This window comes from Carassius carassius, chromosome 6 (assembly GCF_963082965.1).
Source record: "Carassius carassius chromosome 6, fCarCar2.1, whole genome shotgun sequence".
Lineage (NCBI taxonomy): Eukaryota > Metazoa > Chordata > Actinopteri > Cypriniformes > Cyprinidae > Carassius > Carassius carassius.
The window spans coordinates 36,148,304-36,166,153 of record NC_081760.1 but is presented as its reverse complement, the minus strand read 5'-3'; the positions used below and the strand labels follow the sequence as shown (position 1 = coordinate 36,166,153).

At 40.0% G+C, this 17,850-nt stretch overlaps 1 protein-coding gene across 1 annotated transcript; it reads left to right on the top strand.

Annotated features, from left to right (window-relative positions):
• Positions 1-563: 563 nt before the first annotated feature.
• Positions 564-16,262, top strand: LOC132142776 (zinc finger protein 330-like). Its single transcript, XM_059552890.1, has 6 exons — positions 564-1,091; positions 14,052-14,178; positions 14,692-14,796; positions 14,879-14,925; positions 15,006-15,123; positions 15,819-16,262. Exons 1-6 carry the CDS (start codon positions 1,089-1,091, stop codon positions 16,064-16,066), a joined length of 648 nt encoding a protein of 215 aa, XP_059408873.1. The 5' UTR covers positions 564-1,088; the 3' UTR covers positions 16,067-16,262.
• The last annotated feature ends 1,588 nt before the right edge of the window (positions 16,263-17,850 follow it).

The window sequence follows — 17,850 nt, the reverse complement described above, 5'->3', positions numbered from 1 at the left end:
TCGGATGAGAAGGTTGCCAGATATTGTTACTAAACATTGACTGAAGGGGGAAAATGCGGCGATTGAAGAATATCACCATATATTATGCTAGGCAAGGGACTTAAAGAGCGTTGTAACTAACTAACTAACTAATTACTAACTAACTAACTAACTAACTAACTAAATCTATTAATTGACTGATAATAAAAAAAACGGATTAAATTAAACAGAACGTTTCTATGCAACACACAGACGTTGCATAGTCGCTCATATTATAATAAATTTAAACAGACACTTTATATATATATATATATATATATATATATATATATATAACCCTATATATATATATATATAACGAATAACCCTTAGAATTAAAGAGACTAGGTTAGAAGTTAGGGAAGCTATTTGATGGAGTATCTGGCAACCGCTTCGTTACCGTTACAGCGCTTTTCCCTCCTCTGTGATGGAGTGGGACTACATCTCATCATGTAATTATTTTAAATTAACATATAAATGTGTTTTAATACATATAGATACTTTTAACAAAATGTAACTGTAATTACTTTTAACAAAATGTAACTGTAATTGCAATCTAAGCAGTTCTGCCATGCAAAAGGCACCTGCTAGTAAATGTTCGTGGAACTGATAACAGCGTCAGTTCGGTTTCCTTCCGGGTCGATTTACTGTTACACGCGCGCCGGGATCAGCTGTGATTAACTGCCTGATTTCTACCAATTTCTACACGATTAATCTCGGTATGTTTCCCATGACTGACGTGTTCGAGTATATGGCGTTGAACTGTAAATAAAAACCGAAGTTTCTGTAAAAGTGACTGTTAAGCGGAGATGTTTATGGCAGTAATTTACCAACTCGTGTAAGTTCAGTGGAAATCATTAGACCGGAGTCAGACTCAGTCCACAGGAAATCGCTGTGTGATATAACACGTGTCCAAGATTTGTGTTCTGTATTTGTGATACTGGAGGTGAAAGATGCCCAAGAAAAAGACTGGCGCTCGTAAGAAGGCTGAGAGCCGAAAGGAGCGAGAGAAATAGATCCGAGCCAATAAAGAGGTGGTTGATGTGGCCAAACACCCATGCAATGCAACCATGGTAAGAGTCATCTCATTTTATTTTTTTTTATTTTGTATTTAATTGTATTTATTTATTTTTTGGTAAGAGTCATCTAATGCTTTCACACTGCATTGCTAGATTGCGAAAGTGAAAATTTTTAAAGAATAATTTTAATAATTATATTTATTTTTAAAGGCTTTAAAAAAAGTTCAGTGCTAATTCTCCTTTTAAAAGTTGATAACTAAATATCTGCTATATAGCTATATACTGCTATCTGAATATATATATTCATATATGTATATATATATATATATATATATATATATGAGTGTACAAAGGTTCAAGGATGGAAAGGAAGAGGACGAGGGGTCGGCTTGGCTGCTGACGATTTTATTTAAAGAATAAATTATGAAAACGGTGTCTCTCACACCGGCAACAACAACTCCCAGGAGATAGTAGCGTAGGGTGAGGGCGGCCCACCTGATGGCAAGGCATTCTTTTTCAATGGTGATGTACTTAATCTCTCTCCTAGAGAGCTTGCAACTAATGTACAGCACCGGCTGTTCCTCGATCTCCTGAGACAGGACTGCACCCAGCCCCCTATCCGACGCGTCTGTCTGCAACAGAAAAGGGAGAGAGAAACTAGGAGCTTGTAACAACGGCCCGCCACATAGAGCAGCCTTCACTTGGGTAAAGGCCTGCTGACACGGCTCCATCCACTGGACTTTATCTGGTGCCTCCTTTTTAGTAAGGTCAGTCAAGGGGCTGGTGAGGTCCGAATAATTAGGCACAAACGGTCTATAATATCCCGCCAGCCCCAGGAACGGTCTCACCTCCTTTTTGGTCTTAGGACACGGACAGGTCGCAACCGCGGCTGTCTTGTCAATTTGGGGACGAACCTGTCCATGCCCCAAGTCGAAGCCCAGATACCTTACTTCCACACGCCCAACCGCACACTTCTTCGGGTTGGCCGTGAGTCCAGCCCCTCTCAGCGACCTCGAGACCGCCCTCAAATGCTGCATATGCCGCTGCCAATCATTACTAATTATAATGATATCGTCCAAGTAGGCAGCCGCATATGCAGCATGGGGTCGCAGGATCTTGTCCATGAGCTGCTGAAAGGTGGCCGGGGCCCCGGACAACCCGAACGGAAGGGTAACAAAATGGTGTAAACCAAACGGCGTTGTGAAAGCTGTCTTTTCTTTGGATAAAGGAGACAAGGGGATCTGCCAATATCCCTTTGTTAGGTCCAACGTCGAATAAAAACGAGCCGTGCCGAGCCGATCAAACAACTACCCGCGGCATTGGATACGCGTCGAATTTCGACACAGCATTCACTTTGCGGTAACCCACACAGAAACTAACTGAGCCGTCCGTTTTCAGAACCAAAACTATCGGGCTCGCCCAGTTACTGTTGGATTCTTCTATTACCCCCATTTCAAGCATGGCGCCTAATTCAGCCTGAACTACCTTTTTCTTGTGCTCAGGCAAGCGATACGGCCGGCTGCGAAATACCACGCCCGGCTCAGTCTCGATATGGTTCTGAATCAGGTTGGTACGGCCGGGTAGGGGCGAGAACACGTAGGCAAATTCAGCCTGCAATCTTGCTACGTCAGTGAGCTGGGACGGCGAGAGGTGATCTCCACCTGGGGCCAGGGTGAGGGATTGAGATTTGACATTCGCCTCCGGCACAAGATCCTCCTCTCCACTAATCACCGTCGCCAACATCACTGGCTCCACCTCCTTCCATTTTTTAAGGAGATTGAGGTGATATATTTGACGTGCCCCGTTCCTATCCGACCGTATAACCTCATAATCGAGCTCTCCGACTTGTCGTGCACCCCAAACGGTCCCTGCCACATTAATTTGGAGCTTGATGTTGGGAGCAATACAAATACTTTCTCTCCCGGTGCAAATTTGCGTAACTTAGTTAACTTAGCCCTTGTTGTACAGCCGGCTCTGTCTGTCCTGAGCTTGTAACAAGTTCTCCCTTGATAGCCGCCCCAAAGTGTGGAGTTTTGTTCTCAAGTCCAGCACATACTGAATTTCATTTTTGCTTTGAGACGGTCCCTCCTCCCAAGTTTCTCTCAGGACATCCAGCACCCCCCGGGGCTGCCGTCCGTAGAGAAGCTCAAAGGGGGAAACCCCATGGAGGCTTGCGGGACCTCTCGCACAGCGAACAACAAAGGTTCTAACCTATCCCAATTTTTGGCGTCTTCCTGCACGAATTTACGAATCATTGACTTAAGCGTGCGATTAAAGCATTTGACCAGGCCGTCGGTCTGTGGGTGATAGACGCTGGTCCGAATCGATTTAATGCCCAATAATTCGTAAAGTTCGCATAACGTACGTGAAATAAACGCCGTGCCTTGATCGGTGAGAATTTCTTTCAGAACCCCCACCCGGGAGATTAAACGAAACTCTCACTCTTAGCCGAAATGTTGCGGAGGGCCACTGCTTCAGGATATCGTGTTGCATAATCGACTATGACTAATGCAAAACGATGTCCCCTTGCGGATCGCACAATTGCCCGATGAGGTCCATACCAATTCTCTCGAAGGGGACCTGCATTAATGGGAGGGGCGCAATGGCACTTTTGGGGTGGCCGGTGGGTTTACCAACTGGCATTCAGGAAGCCTGCGGCTCCTTGGAACTAACAATTGGGTTGTATCTTCTTTTGTTTGAGCGTCTTGGGTCACTTGATACAACCGATCTTTTAAAATGGCAAAATACGGATAGGAGAGCATTTGGGTAGGCTGGAGAAGCTGGCCGGTGATGGTTCGGACCTGTTGGAACGCATGTTTCAATGTTTCATCCCGAGACTGCTCCAGGAGAAAGTCATCGAGCTCCGAGAGATCCCATCTCACGACTTCACGCGGTTCCCCTGGAGCAGGGCTCGGTGGTCCCGGCTCAGTTTCTCCCATCTGCACCCGCGCGCTCCCTTTCCGGGCCTTATTTCCCCAAGAGGCATCCGCGCACAGAGACCCCAATAGAGCCGCGAAAGCAGGCCAATTCGTACCCAAAATTATCGGATGCCGGAGGTGTGGACTAACTGCCACCTCGACGCTATGCTTTTGACTCCAGGTTGGATAATGACAGGCATTACCAGATATTCCACTACATCCCCGTGCACACACCGCACCTTAACCACGCGGCTGGTATCCAATGCCCCAGGTTGAATCAGGCTTTGATGGATCGAGGTTTGGTTACATTCTGAATCCACCAAGGCCGGATAATAAACTGGGGTCACAATGAGGCTATCTGCTATGATTTTATCTTCGCTTCCTTCCCCTAAACACTCTTACATCTTGATTAGACACTGTTTGCCCTTTGTCTTTACCAGGCCTGCCCGTACCACCCCTTCTGCCCCCTGATGTTCTCTGCAAACATTGTTGTAAACTTCGTGCTGCTGAAAGGGTGTGGCCAGGGGCGCTGCACAAGATCCCGGGCCCTATGCATAGGCAGTCCTAATGCCAGACTTTTCAAGGGCCCTCTCTTCCTTTGGGGCCCTGGTAATCAGTACTGGTTTTAGCCTCAGTCCGACGCCCCTGGGTGTGGCGCAAATCTAAAAATACTACAAACCCTTGATGCTTATCAGTCACTACTCTCTTCCTTCTCTGCTAATGTCTCCTCTGCTAAAATGACATGCTACCATAACAAAATTAACATTTCGTCTGACTCTCTATCAAACCTTTACAGTTAAACCAGAACGCGGCGCTAGATTAATTTTTAATGAGCTAAAAAAAGAACGCACGTCACACCTCTGTTTATCAGTTTGCACTGGCTACCTATAGCTGCTCACATAAAATTCTGGGCATTGATGTTTGCCTACAAAACTACCACTGGCTCTGCACCCATTTACCTAAATTCATTAGACTTTTATGCCCTCTAGAAGTTTGCTTTCTGCAAGTGAACATCGCTTGATTGTGTCAAACCCAAATGTCTGTCAGTAAATGTTATAAGTGGACCTTAGAGGGGGAAAAAAATATGATATGATAAGAAATAATAATATTATGTAGTCAAAGCAAGGTGAAATTGTTTCTGGAATGTGTCCAGTGTACCATAAAATAAATTTTTGTAACAAAAAAAAGTGCACTGAACAATGACCTGTCTGCACTCCTTCTTCACAATGTTCTTATTATTTCCTCTGTTATTTTGCACATTTCTCTGATATTTTGCACATTCCCTTTTGAACATTTATACCTCTGTTGCTGCTGAGTCCTTAGCCATCTTCAAGAATCGGCTTAAAACCCATGTCTTCCATCTTTATTTGACCTCCTAACTCTAGCACTCACTATTCTAATTCTATTTTTTCTTTAAAAACAAAAAACAAAACCTTGTCCCTTTTAGGCTTGCACTCAATTACTTTGCTGCATGTTTTCTTGAAAAAAGAAAAGAAAAAAAAAGCTTCCTAATCTTTTTGTATTCTATCTGTTTCCTTTTCATTTATTTATACGATTAATCAAAAGCATAAATACCTCTAACACTAGCTTGCTCTATTCTTTTTCTATTCTGTTTTCTTTTTATTTATTATATTATTTAAAATCCCTTGCTACATGTACGGTTTAAGCTTACTGAGACTTGTTATAGCACTTATATATCATTGCTCTTGTAGGGCTGTGCAAAAATTTGAATGCGATTTTCATGCGCATCTCGTCAGTAAAGGCGCTCCTGTGATTAGAAGTACATCTCCAACACGTGCGTTCAGATCAGGGTTGCCAGGTTTTCAAAACAAAACCTACCCACTTGCTTCTCAAAACTAGCCCAATCGTGTTTCCAGGAGGTTCCCCGATAAAAATTGCGTCCTGGGGTTAACATAAATGATTTGGCAGGGTTGCCTTGGTAAAATTCACATTTTAGGGGCTAAACATCACGTTATTGGTATTGGGGTCGCTTCAACCCGCGGACATGAAAAACAACCATGGACTTGGCAACATTGGTTCAGGTGGAGCGGCATTTACTACACAGAGCCATAGTCCACTGACAAGCTACACAAAATCACTTTCAAAATCGACAAAGAATCTCCTCCGATTTTGAAATCAATTTTGTGTGGATTGTCAGTGAACTACGGCTCTGTGTGGTAAAGGCCAACCTATGTTGCCAAGTCTGCGGTTGTTTTTCATGTCCGTGTGTCGAAGCGACCCCAATACAAATAACGTGATGTTTAGCCCCTAAAATGCACATTTTACCAAGGGAACCCCGCCAAAAAATTTGTATTTTATCGCCCGGAACAAAACGCGATTGGACTAGTTTTGAGAAGTAATTGGACAGGTTTTGTTTTGAAAACCTAGCAATCATGATCTGACCGCACGTGCTGGAGATATACTACTAATCACAGGAGCGCCTTTACTGACAAGATGCGCATGAAAATTGCATTCGATATTTTGCACAGCCCTAATCTTTTGTTGATATTGATTGCTTCCATTGTCCTCATTTGTAAATCGCTTTGGATAAAAGCATCTGCTAAATTACTAAATGTAAATGTCATTTTTATATTTACATTATTAATATTTTATTTTCTTTGTACTTTTGTGAGATATGACCCAGGCATGGTACAGACAGGTTTCATGAAAACAATAATATCAGAAAATTCCTTACCCTTTGGAAATTTCTTTCAAAACTTGATCATGGGAATATTTAGGAATTTTCTTTCCAGTTTTGCTAAAAGCTGCTTTTCTAGTTCTAAATTCGAGTCTCTGACCTAACCTTTCTTTTTTTATTTTTTTTTATTTTAGGAAATGTGATAAGTGTCAAAGTTACTTTTACTTATGATTTTTGCAGAATTGTTACCTTGTACCTTTCCATAATACTGCACATATTTATTTTTTTTTCTGTTGCCAGGCGACAAAAAAAACAGGGCATTCTGCTATTTCTGTTCTTCAGTGCAGAAACTTCCCATTTGTGCACAGTGTGGTGAAATGAACTTCCTTCTGCTGAACCCTAGCATGCTCTCTACACTCATTAGATCTCACCTCATGATTTTTTCCTTAGGTGGAGTATTCAAAATCTTGCACGTAGCTTTCCATATTTGTCTGTCCAATAAAGCAGATAAAGATGATATTTCAGTCTTAAACACACAAATAACAAATGATAAGAATCCAATCTAATCTGCAGCTCAGGAACCAGAGCGATGCTGCTTATGTCACACATGGAGGGCTGTATAATAAGTAATCAAAGGCAGGGGAACTTGTCTGTGGAATGTGCCCAGTGTATCAGAAATTAAATTCCGTAGCCTACAAAAACATTTGAGTATTTTTTTTTTTTTGTAACAAATCTGAACAATGACCTGTCTGCACTCCTCACTCACAGTGCTCTTATCATTCCCTCTATTATTCAGCACATTTCTCTATTTTGCACATTGCCTTTTTAACATTTCTACCTCCGGATGCCATTTGCACTGTTATGGTCATTGACCAGATATAAACAGGTTTTTATATACCTTGCTGTTTATACTTTCTTTGCACTCAGTGTTGTATGTACAGTCATTTGCATTGAGCTGATCTCTGCCTTCCTATCTCATAACTTGCACTATATGTCATATGCTTAATGTTTATACACATTCTATATGTGTATACTCTATTACTTGAACTTCTGTTTAGACTCTAGATTCTGGTTAAATCTATGTGACTTTGGACAGAGATAAATCACGTTTAGTGCACTGCACAGAGAGAAGTAGTAATTTATTAGGATATTAAGCAGTTTTAGTCTTGTTATATTTATTCTGTTTTTTAATTTATAGGCAAAACGAAATGTATGAATGCTTCAGACTGTGTGGTGAAACACCCTGGTGTTTACAGTACTGGAATGGGCATGGTGGTAAGTACAAACATCTCCAGAAATGGTGCCAGTAAATGTCCTCAAATATACACTTTTACATAATTACATTTTATACTCATTACTCTAGAAATAGTTAGACAGAATTCCACTCGAACTGTATAACTAAGAACATGATTTGTGTTTCTTATCACACATTCTGTTTTGACTGTATAGTTGCTAAGAATTTGAGGTTATCCACCTTTTCCTACATCCCATGTAGTTTTGCGGAAATTATAAGATAAACTGGAAACAGTCAGAGACTGCCAATAAACCAGTTTAAAGAATGCATTAATAATCCTTCTGCCAAAAAAAACAAGCTATAGTGAGGTGACATTATACCCTTCCTCCTCAGCCATCGAACATCAAAACCAAACTTAAGTGTAGAAATAACAAATTCGTATCAACAGACCATGAATAACCCTAAAAGCTCAACAGTATCGGAGTCTTTTAGCAACAGTATTATGGACGTGTTAAATATAACTTTAAATATAAAAAATCTTCCATCATTAACTGTAATATTTATGGATATTTTAGAGTGCTCTACCTCATTTTGACAAATTAGTGTGGTATTTCCTAGATTTATACTATTATATTCTAATATTATAATGTATAATATATTGAATATTATAAATATTCCAGTAAACACAGTTAATGTGCATTGGAAGTGAAAAGGGGAAGAAAACTACATTTTAAAGTGCAATTTGCTAGTGATCTAACTGAGGATTTGGAGAAAAAAATCATAGTAATTTCATATACAAGGAAACGGGAAACAGGATGTCGCTAGAGGACTGAAAAGAGATTTTGTTTCTTCAGAGATTTTGAACTCAAACCCTTGCAGCCTGTCAGTCTTATAATGGAAGAGGATGGGAAACACGGCTAAAACATACAATAAAACAAACGAAACCCTCGTGACGATACATTGACGTGTAAAGAAAAAACGATCGATCTGTGCAAGAAACTGAACAGTATTTATATTTTTTACTTCTGAATTAGCTCAAAAGGAAAATATGAATAATTAATCATAATCACACCCAGTACACCCAGTATATATTTTTTCCTACTATGGAAGTCAATGTGGACCGAGATCTGTTTGATTCTGTCATTCTTCCAAATATCTACCTTTGTGTTAAACAGAACAAAGAAACTCATACAGGTTTGGAACAACTTGAGGGTGAGTAAACGATGATAGAATGTTCATATTTGGGTGAACTATCCCTTTAAGGTATCTGACACTAAGTGTTGGCAATGGAAATGTGTACTTGTCACTAAAAATATCTGATATATTTATGATATATGATTTATAATGATATATTTAACTTAACTATTAAATTAGGGGGGGAGGCAAGATGGCCGCCTGCGTTATAGCACATGATGTGGTTTGGCAGTCTGAAGGTGTTGGTACATATCAAAATAATGCTTGGCACTACGGTTTGTTGGGCTCCGTGTTGCTCGTGTTGTTTTATAAAGTATTGGTGGTACCTACTCTTCTAAACATTTTGAAGAAAAGCCAGCCATGCCTACCCAAAGCACAATGGAGTGTAAGACGCAAGAAAGCTACTCTAAGCAAAGGAAAACGTCACTCCTCTCTTCATCTTTCAAAGTTGGTAAACGTTTTTATTTTGCTTGGATTTAGCAGCGGAGTGCTGGTGCTTTCGACGATGCAAATGTACATCAAAGCAAACATTTTAGCAGAAGAGTCGGTTGAAGGATCCCAGTACCTCCAAAACACAAACATGTTTGGATATAGACACGGTCAATTTATCATCTTCTCTGCAATCTTAGACAATGGAGTTGCAAGAACCGTTCGCATCACTAATCCAGACATATCATATACTCGAAAGAAAAAGATGCTAGCCGATTGGACAAAAACTACTAAAGTGCTATGTATGCTAATTCTGTTAGCCGGTGATATTCACCTCAATCCAGGTCCTGTGGCGCATGGAGAGATCTCGCGGACGCCAAGTCCATTGGCCACCATTGCAGTTCAGTCCGCAATGGAGGTGGACATGACGCAGGTGAGGGACACCGCCCGGGGTATGCCATCTTTCTGCATCTCAAACACCGCTTCGGATGTTCTCCTTTCCGGGATGGGTACGTTGTTGCCAGAGGGAGGTTGTGCCCCGGGGCCCAGAGACCAGCGTGCAGGGGGACTGGCGCCGGTGAGCGGGGCTGAACCGGAGGTGCGCTTTCCAGCGCAAGAGGTGAGGAGAATTTCATCACAGGAGAACTTACTACTGCGCGTGTGCCCTGTTCCAGTGGGGAGATTGTTCAGCCTCGACAGTGGAACATTGTCCAACACCATGGAGATGCAAGCGCAGAAGGACTTGGGAAATCATTGTTATCCATATCGGAATGAAGGACAGATGCCTGATACATTTTTAAAAGCAGTGAGTAAACATGAATCTTACCAGTTTTTTTCCACTGTGAACCATTCAAAAATTTTATGGGACAGCAAAAGTAAACCAAAGGGCATTTTTGGAGCGCATTTGAACATTAGGAGCCTGTTGCCAAAGCATGATGAGGTTAAATCACTGTTAATGGACTCGAATTTACACTTTTTAGGTCTGAGTGAAACATGGCTTCATAGTGGGATTCAAACTGGTTTAATTGATATCCCAGGTTATAAATGTTATAGAAATGACAGGAAAACTGGAAGAGGAGGAGGAGTGGCACTTTATTTAAGAGATTATATGACAGGCACAGAAGTCACTTTTGATCATGAATTAAATATTGAATATATCTGTGTTGAAATCACATTATCATTAAGTATGCATTTTAAAATTGTGGTTTTATATAATCCTCCCTCTTTTAAAGATGTATTTTATGATGAGTTGAGTAAATTGATGAAATTGGTGGCCCATAAGTCCGAAGTAATTGTACTAGGTGATTTTAATATAGACTGGTCTAATGCTGGTAAAAGGAAAAAACTCAAAACCTTAATGACTAAATTTGATTTCACCCAAATAACCAAGGGTGCCACAAGGATCTCAAAATCTTCTAGGACACAAATAGACCTAATTTTTTCGAATAAGGAGGATCGGGTTTTGAAAGCATATAATTTTCTAACTGGTTTGTCAGACCATAACATGATTTTCGTTGCCCGGAAATTATCAAAAAACGTCTGTTAAATATAAACAAAACACAATCAAATATACTGACCATTTTAAAGCCTGATTTTCCTGCTATCGATAGTGAATTAGATGCTCTTGACTGGAGCTCAACTTTAGACAATGATGATGTGAATAGCTGCTGTAAAGAGGTGATGAACAAGGTTGAACGGATCATTTCTAAATTTCTTAAAAAGCAAAAGCATTTGAAAAAGAGAACACTACCTTGGATTAATGAGGGGTTGAAAAAATTAATGAAGGAAAGAGATTTGGCTCTGAAAAAATCTGTTAAAACCAAATTAAGTAGTGATATAAATATTTTTAAAAGTCTTAGAAATCGAGTCACTAAAAATATAAGAAAAGCAAAAGCGGAGTATTACATTACAACAATAACAGAAGCCAAGGGAAGCCCTCTTATAATGTGGAAGCAAATAAATGGTATTGTGAAACCGTCAGGCAAATCAAAGAACATCCATGAGCTTAGAATTGGAGGTAGGCAGATTAGGGACAGTAAACAAATAGCACTGGAATTTAATAAGTTTTTTGTTTCATCAGTGGAAGAACTGGTGCAACAAGTTAATGTAGAACAGCAACTAAAATTCACTAATCATCAATTAATAAAACAATACTCTTCATTCTCACTTCAGCAGACCAATGAAGCAAAAGTGCTTGAAGCAATACATTTAATTAACAATAGCTATAGTAAGGATCTTTTTCACATAAATACTGTCTTTTTGAAACGAAATAAAAACACTTTTGTAAAGCCGCTGACACACCTGATCAATTTGTCTATTCAGAGCGGACAATTTCCTACACCTTGGAAACAGGCAAAAGTTATGCCATTATTTAAGTCAGGAACACCTGACCAGGCATGCAATTATCGGCTGTAAGCATCTTACCTGTATTTTCAAAGGTGTTAGAAAAAATTGTGTACGGTCAGCTTATGGCGTTTATACAATCAAATAACATTTTACACCCATTACAATTTGGCTTCCGTCCTCAATACTCCACCGAAACCGCAAACTGCTTCTTTATGGAACAACTCAAATTTGCAATAGATAGAGGAGAAATTGTTGGCGCCGTCTTTTTGGATCTCAAAAAGGCGTTTGATACACTAAATCATGGCATCCTTATTAATAAACTGTCAAACTTTAACTTCACAACATTAACTTTACAGTGGTTTAAATCATATCTTGAACAGAGAGATCAGTGTGTGGTGGTCAATAATGAAATGTCTACATTCTTAAAAATTAATACAGGAGTACCGCAAGGGTCCATTCTTGGGCCCTTGCTCTTTACACTGTATATTAATGATCTGCCAGACTCATGTCCTACAGCAGGATTTCAGATGTACGCAGACGATGCAGTGGTTTATGTGCGTGGGAAAAATGTGCATGCAGTTTCTGATGAACTGGCAAAACACCTGCAAACTGTGGCGGTGTGGTTTCAAAATGCAGGTCTAACATTGAATTTTAAAAAGATTTTGTCTGTTTGCTTTGCCTCAAGATTCAAGTCAATATCGGAAGAACTAAGTTTACGAATAATGGGGCAAAAGATCCAACAGGTATCAGAGGTCAAATACCTGGGCCTTGTACTAGACTCTCAACTTCAATTTGACAGTCACATTAAAAAAATCTGTCGAGTAGTCAAAGTAAATCTTTATACATTCAGATTGATCAGGGATTACCTACCGTTCCATGCTGCTCACACTTTCATGCACGCCATGATCTTCTCGCATATGAGTTACTGCATCTGCTCATGGTCACAGGCTACTGTAACTACAGTTAAGCCACTTCAAATGATTTAGAACAGAGCGGTTAAAGTCTTAGATAGGAAACCCATTAGGCCACATCATTGTGTTAGTCTGAGGAATTTAAATATTTGATCTTTTGCAAATTTCATTAAATTTTCTCTGTTGAAGCTGATGCATAAATGTTTAAATCAGCAAGCCCCACAGGTCTTGAGTGAGTGCATAGTTTCTCTTAGCGCTGTGGGTTCAAGGACTAGAGGAGCTCAGAACGGGAACTGTCAGATCCCGAAATGTAAAACTTCATTTGGACAATCAGCTTTCTCTGTACAAGGCACTAGAGCCTGGAATTGTTTAACCACTGAACTGAAAGGAGAGTCAAACTGGGTTCTCTTCAAATATAAACTTAAAGACTCTTTAATTAGTGGTCAGAATTGTGACCACTGACTGTTCATTGCACTAGTGTGTTACACTGTATTATTATTATGTTTATTTTACCAATGTATTGTTTGATTTAATGTAAAGGCCCATTAGGGACGAACATTGAGAATTAGCTTCGGCTAAAATGTTGTAGAATGTAACATGAGTTTATGTAACATACTTGTCCCTATTCAAATAAACTTAAATAAATAAATTAACCCCCCCCCCCCCTTTCCCGGTCCCCAAACACCACACCACACCACCGCAAATAGAATCTAATTCTGTGGGAAACACTGAGCATGCAAGCTTGAGTGTGGCAGATGCACATATATCTCTCCTCCAGAACTTAAAGTATACTGCTCTGACTTCTTGGCACTGAGTGTACAAGTTCATGACAAATCTTCACATCAGTGCTGTTTAACTCCTAGAGGACGAGCTCCTTAATTGGGATCGTCTGTACAGAATCCCCCACAGCTGCTCAAGAGCGTTACGATTGAGTGAAATACATGTCCACTGAAGGATTTTCACTTTGGGAGAATGAATATATTCTTAGTCATGCTGAAAAAATGCCCAATAATGCAGGGAATGATAAACTTTCACACTCCTGGATCAAACAGTGAGACTAAGTTTGATGCTTGCATGTCTTGCCTATTTGAATAAAAGTGTCCTGATGCAGTTTGTTGAGGCTCCAGTTGATCTTGGCCGATGTTGTCTAGATGAGAGAGAACCAGCTGGCCCTTAGAAGACTTCTAGCTCAGCATCCCTGTCTTCTCAGAATCTTAAAAACAAGGCCTGATCAGTGAACTTTAAAGTGTGAGGACACCACACCCTCAGGATTTTGAACACAGAGGAGTCTTGGATTGTGATTAGTTTCTCTGTTGTTAATGCACTAGTGTTTGTGTCCTATAGGGGGCCGTATGTGACTTCTGTGAGGCCTGGGTTTGTCATGGAAAGAAGTGCTTGAGTACCCATGCCTGCTCCTGCCCTCTTTCTGACGCAGACTGCATCGAGTGTGACCGCAGTGTTTGGGAACATGGTAAAGAGCAAGCATTCATGTCCACTATGGCACAAACAAGTCACCGTCAGTTACAAGAAACATGAGTTATGTAATCACATGCATAACAAAATATCAATTTGCACAGTTGTTTTTTGTTTTATACCACTGTTCCCAGAAGAACATTTCAATAAACGGTAGTTAACACAAAAATGGTACAACAAAATATCTGAGTAACTTTGTTGAGGCACTTCTTTTAAGCCAGACTATTCATTTCACTTTCGTTGTGAAAGGGCCTATACAGTTGCCAAAAAAAACAAATAAGCAAGCCCAGCCCAGGCGACAAAAATGTAACACAAAAGTCTTGTATTGCATAACTTTCTATAAAAAGTAACTAAGCAATGCAATTGGTAACTTTTTTATGGAGTAATGCAATATTATAAAGTAACCTTACCCCACAACACTGGCTACCTCACGCTTACTCTAAATCAGCTGTTCTCTGTTTTAATACGGTTGGAGAAACCAATCAAATCCCGTTTGTTGTCTAATGTACAGGTGGTTGCATTTTCCACTGCTCTTTTTGCCACAACTTCCTGTGTGACGATGATCAGTTTGAACACCAGGCCAGCTGTCAGGTCCTGGAAGCAGAGACGTATAAATGTACGTACGTCTGTCTCTCTGGGGTTTTTCTGAATATTCTTCTTCGCATTAAGACATTCAACTTGATTTTCCCCAATTGCAGGTTTATCTTGTAATCGTCTCGGTCAGCATTCTTGTCTCCGATGCAAGGTTAGGATTTTCATCGGTCTGATTCGCCTGTATACATGCGTATGTTTGGACAACCCATGACTGAAATCCTGTTTTTGTAGGCATGTTTCTGTGACGATCACGCTCGAAGCAAAGTGTTCAAGCAGGAGAAAGGCAAGGCTCCTCCGTGCCCAAAGTGTGGACACGAAACTCAGGAGACCAAAGAGCTCAGCATGTCCAGTGAGTGCTAGTCTGTTTTGTCTAATCTTCATTTTGGGACATTTAAATTGAGATATTTTATTCCATATAGCTAATCCGTCAAAACAAATATACAGTAAATTAATCGAAATAAAATGCTAAATACGATAATATAATTCTCAAAATGATAGTTTATAAATATATATTTTTTGAAATATACAATACAAATAATAGCTTTGCAAATGTTTCAAAAAATTTTCATAAAAATAAAAACATTTTTGTTACATGAAATAAACATTAAATAAAATAAAATATTTAAAAAACAAATTATTTCAGCTAGTTGCCAAGGCCGAGTTTCTCATTTTCATTTAGTCTAATTTAAAGTACTAAATTAACAAACTAAATAAACTTAAAATAATATAAAAAAAAGATTATAGAGACATAAAAAAATGGCCAAACTAATAAAAATGACAACACAACACAGTCACAAAAACTTACTAAAATTAAAGTGAATACTAAATGTTTTATTCAGTATAAAAAACTATGAAATATAAATCTAAAATCTAAAAATATTTATTTAAAAACGTCTAATTCAAAATATAAAAAATCATGAAAATGATAATGGTATAACAATATACACTATAGTAAAGTATATTAATGATGGTTAAATCACACCGGTTTTGAGTTGCAGTAGATGTCTGGTACTAACCAGAAGGTTTTGTTTGATGTCATTGCAGCCCGAACACATACATTTGGTCGGCAGAGTGGTGCAGACGAAGACGGATATAGTGCATCTGGATACAGCTCCTACTGGAAGAATCTGGAATCTGGTGGGGGATACAAAGATGAGGAGGACGATGACTACGATGATGATGAAGAGGACGAGGAGGATGATGACGAGGAAGATGAGGAGGAGGAAGACAACCCAGAGGTGGAGGACGCGCTCTCAAATCTGAGTTTGGAAGCAAGTGGAAAGACTCAATAAAACAGACTTAATACGTAGATGGGATCCAGAAATTCAGATATAGGTGTCACCCTGAGAATGTGAGCTTTACCACCGTGTCAGATATTTGGCCTTTTACTTAAGGTTTTCTGAGTTGCATTGGTATGAATGTGTGCATAAATGTCTGACGCTGTCACCTTTTTGAATTTCAAATATATCTGAAGAAATGTTTTTAAAATCAGTTGTGTATTTATTTTTAAAAGTTAGCCGACGCAGCTTCTACACACTAGATGCTATTTAATTTTTATCGACTTTAAAGGTAAACGTACAGGAAGAATGCAAGGGTTTGTGAAAGAGCCGACCCATCATTTGATCAAAAGTTAAAAAAATCTTAAACATTTTAAATATAAGACATCCATATTAGTGCCCTGTCCACACGAACGTGGTTATTTTTAAAACCGCAGCTTTTATACATGGTTTGGTCGTTTGTATAAACGCAGCGCCAGGTCACTGAAACCGAACATTTTTGCTTGTGATGTCGAAGCCAGCGCTGTTATCTCTGCCTACTGGAAACTTTTTCATGCTTCTGATTGGCCAACATGGCTTTACGGTTGAGATTATATCGCCACCTGTTGGTTTAGCATGCTCCTGACAGTGCATCATAGCATGCATTTGCATTTTCATGTAGATGGAGATTTGTTTTAAGCGGAAGCAGGAAAAACTCAGTTTATAAAAAATACTTGTATACCTGTGGACATGGACATCGAGATATAGGGACTTCATGCATTCAGGATCAATAGCTGTCAGTATTAAGTTTACAAACTGTTGCAGCTTCACACCAAGGGCCAGATTTACTAACAGCTTGCACCAGCGTAGAGTTTTTTGGCATTAAGTGAAAGTGAAAGTGACGTGACATTCAGCCAAGTATGGTGACCCATACTCAGAATTTGTGCTCTGCATTTAACCCATCCGAAGTGCACACACACAGAGCAGTGAACACACACACACACACTGTGAGCACACACCCGGAGCAGTGGGCAGCCATTTATGCTGCGGCGCCCGGGGAGCAGTTGGGGGTTCGATGCCTTGCTCAAGGGCACCTAAGTCGTGGTATTGAAGGTGGAGAGAGAACTGTACATGCACTCCCCCCACCCACAATTCCTGCCGGCCCGGGACTCAAACTCACAAGCCTTCGATTGGGAGTCCGACTCTCTAACCATTAGGCCACGACTTCCCACAAGTCGTGATAGTACTGTCAGGATTTACCAAAGACGGGCAGGGAGGAATTATCACCGAAAAGGCCTGGACACAGAACTAACGTTAAATTACTGGTATTTGCATCATTATTTAACACTCCCAAAAATCATGCCTTAATGCACACACAAATTTGCACTGCTCTTGGAAGATTGTGTTGGTCATTTTAGAAATAATCTGGTAGCGTCTGTGTTCTTTAATTTGTTGTCAGCAAATCACCTTCAGAAATGTCCTCTCCCAGTAGTAGTGCTTGTTTTTTTTTTTTTGGAACTGCACTCACCGTTGTAATTTACACCGTTTAGTCAGTTTTTCTGCAGAGTTTAGCTCCAACTCTAACCAAACACACCGGAACAAGCCCCTCGAGGTCTTCGGGATCTCGAGAAAGTCACTGGCAGGCCAGTTTGAGCAAGGCTGAAGCTTCACTCTGCAGCAAAGAGGGCCAGAGATGAGGACCCCGCCACGTGGTTTGATTTATTTCCTGTTTAGCTTTTGTAAAGCAGCTTCAGCATTACTAACCGCTCTAAATAAAGAACAGGTTTTATTCAGTCTATAAGTCTTCAACTCATGGCAGC

Bases quoted from the DNA above. Each gene is read 5' to 3' on its own strand.
- LOC132142776 (XM_059552890.1), top strand. The intron at 14,179-14,691 runs GTAAAGAGCAAG...TCTAATGTACAG, and splicing joins CCGCAGTGTTTGGGAACATG to GTGGTTGCATTTTCCACTGC. The intron at 14,926-15,005 runs GTTAGGATTTTC...CTGTTTTTGTAG, and splicing joins ATTCTTGTCTCCGATGCAAG to GCATGTTTCTGTGACGATCA.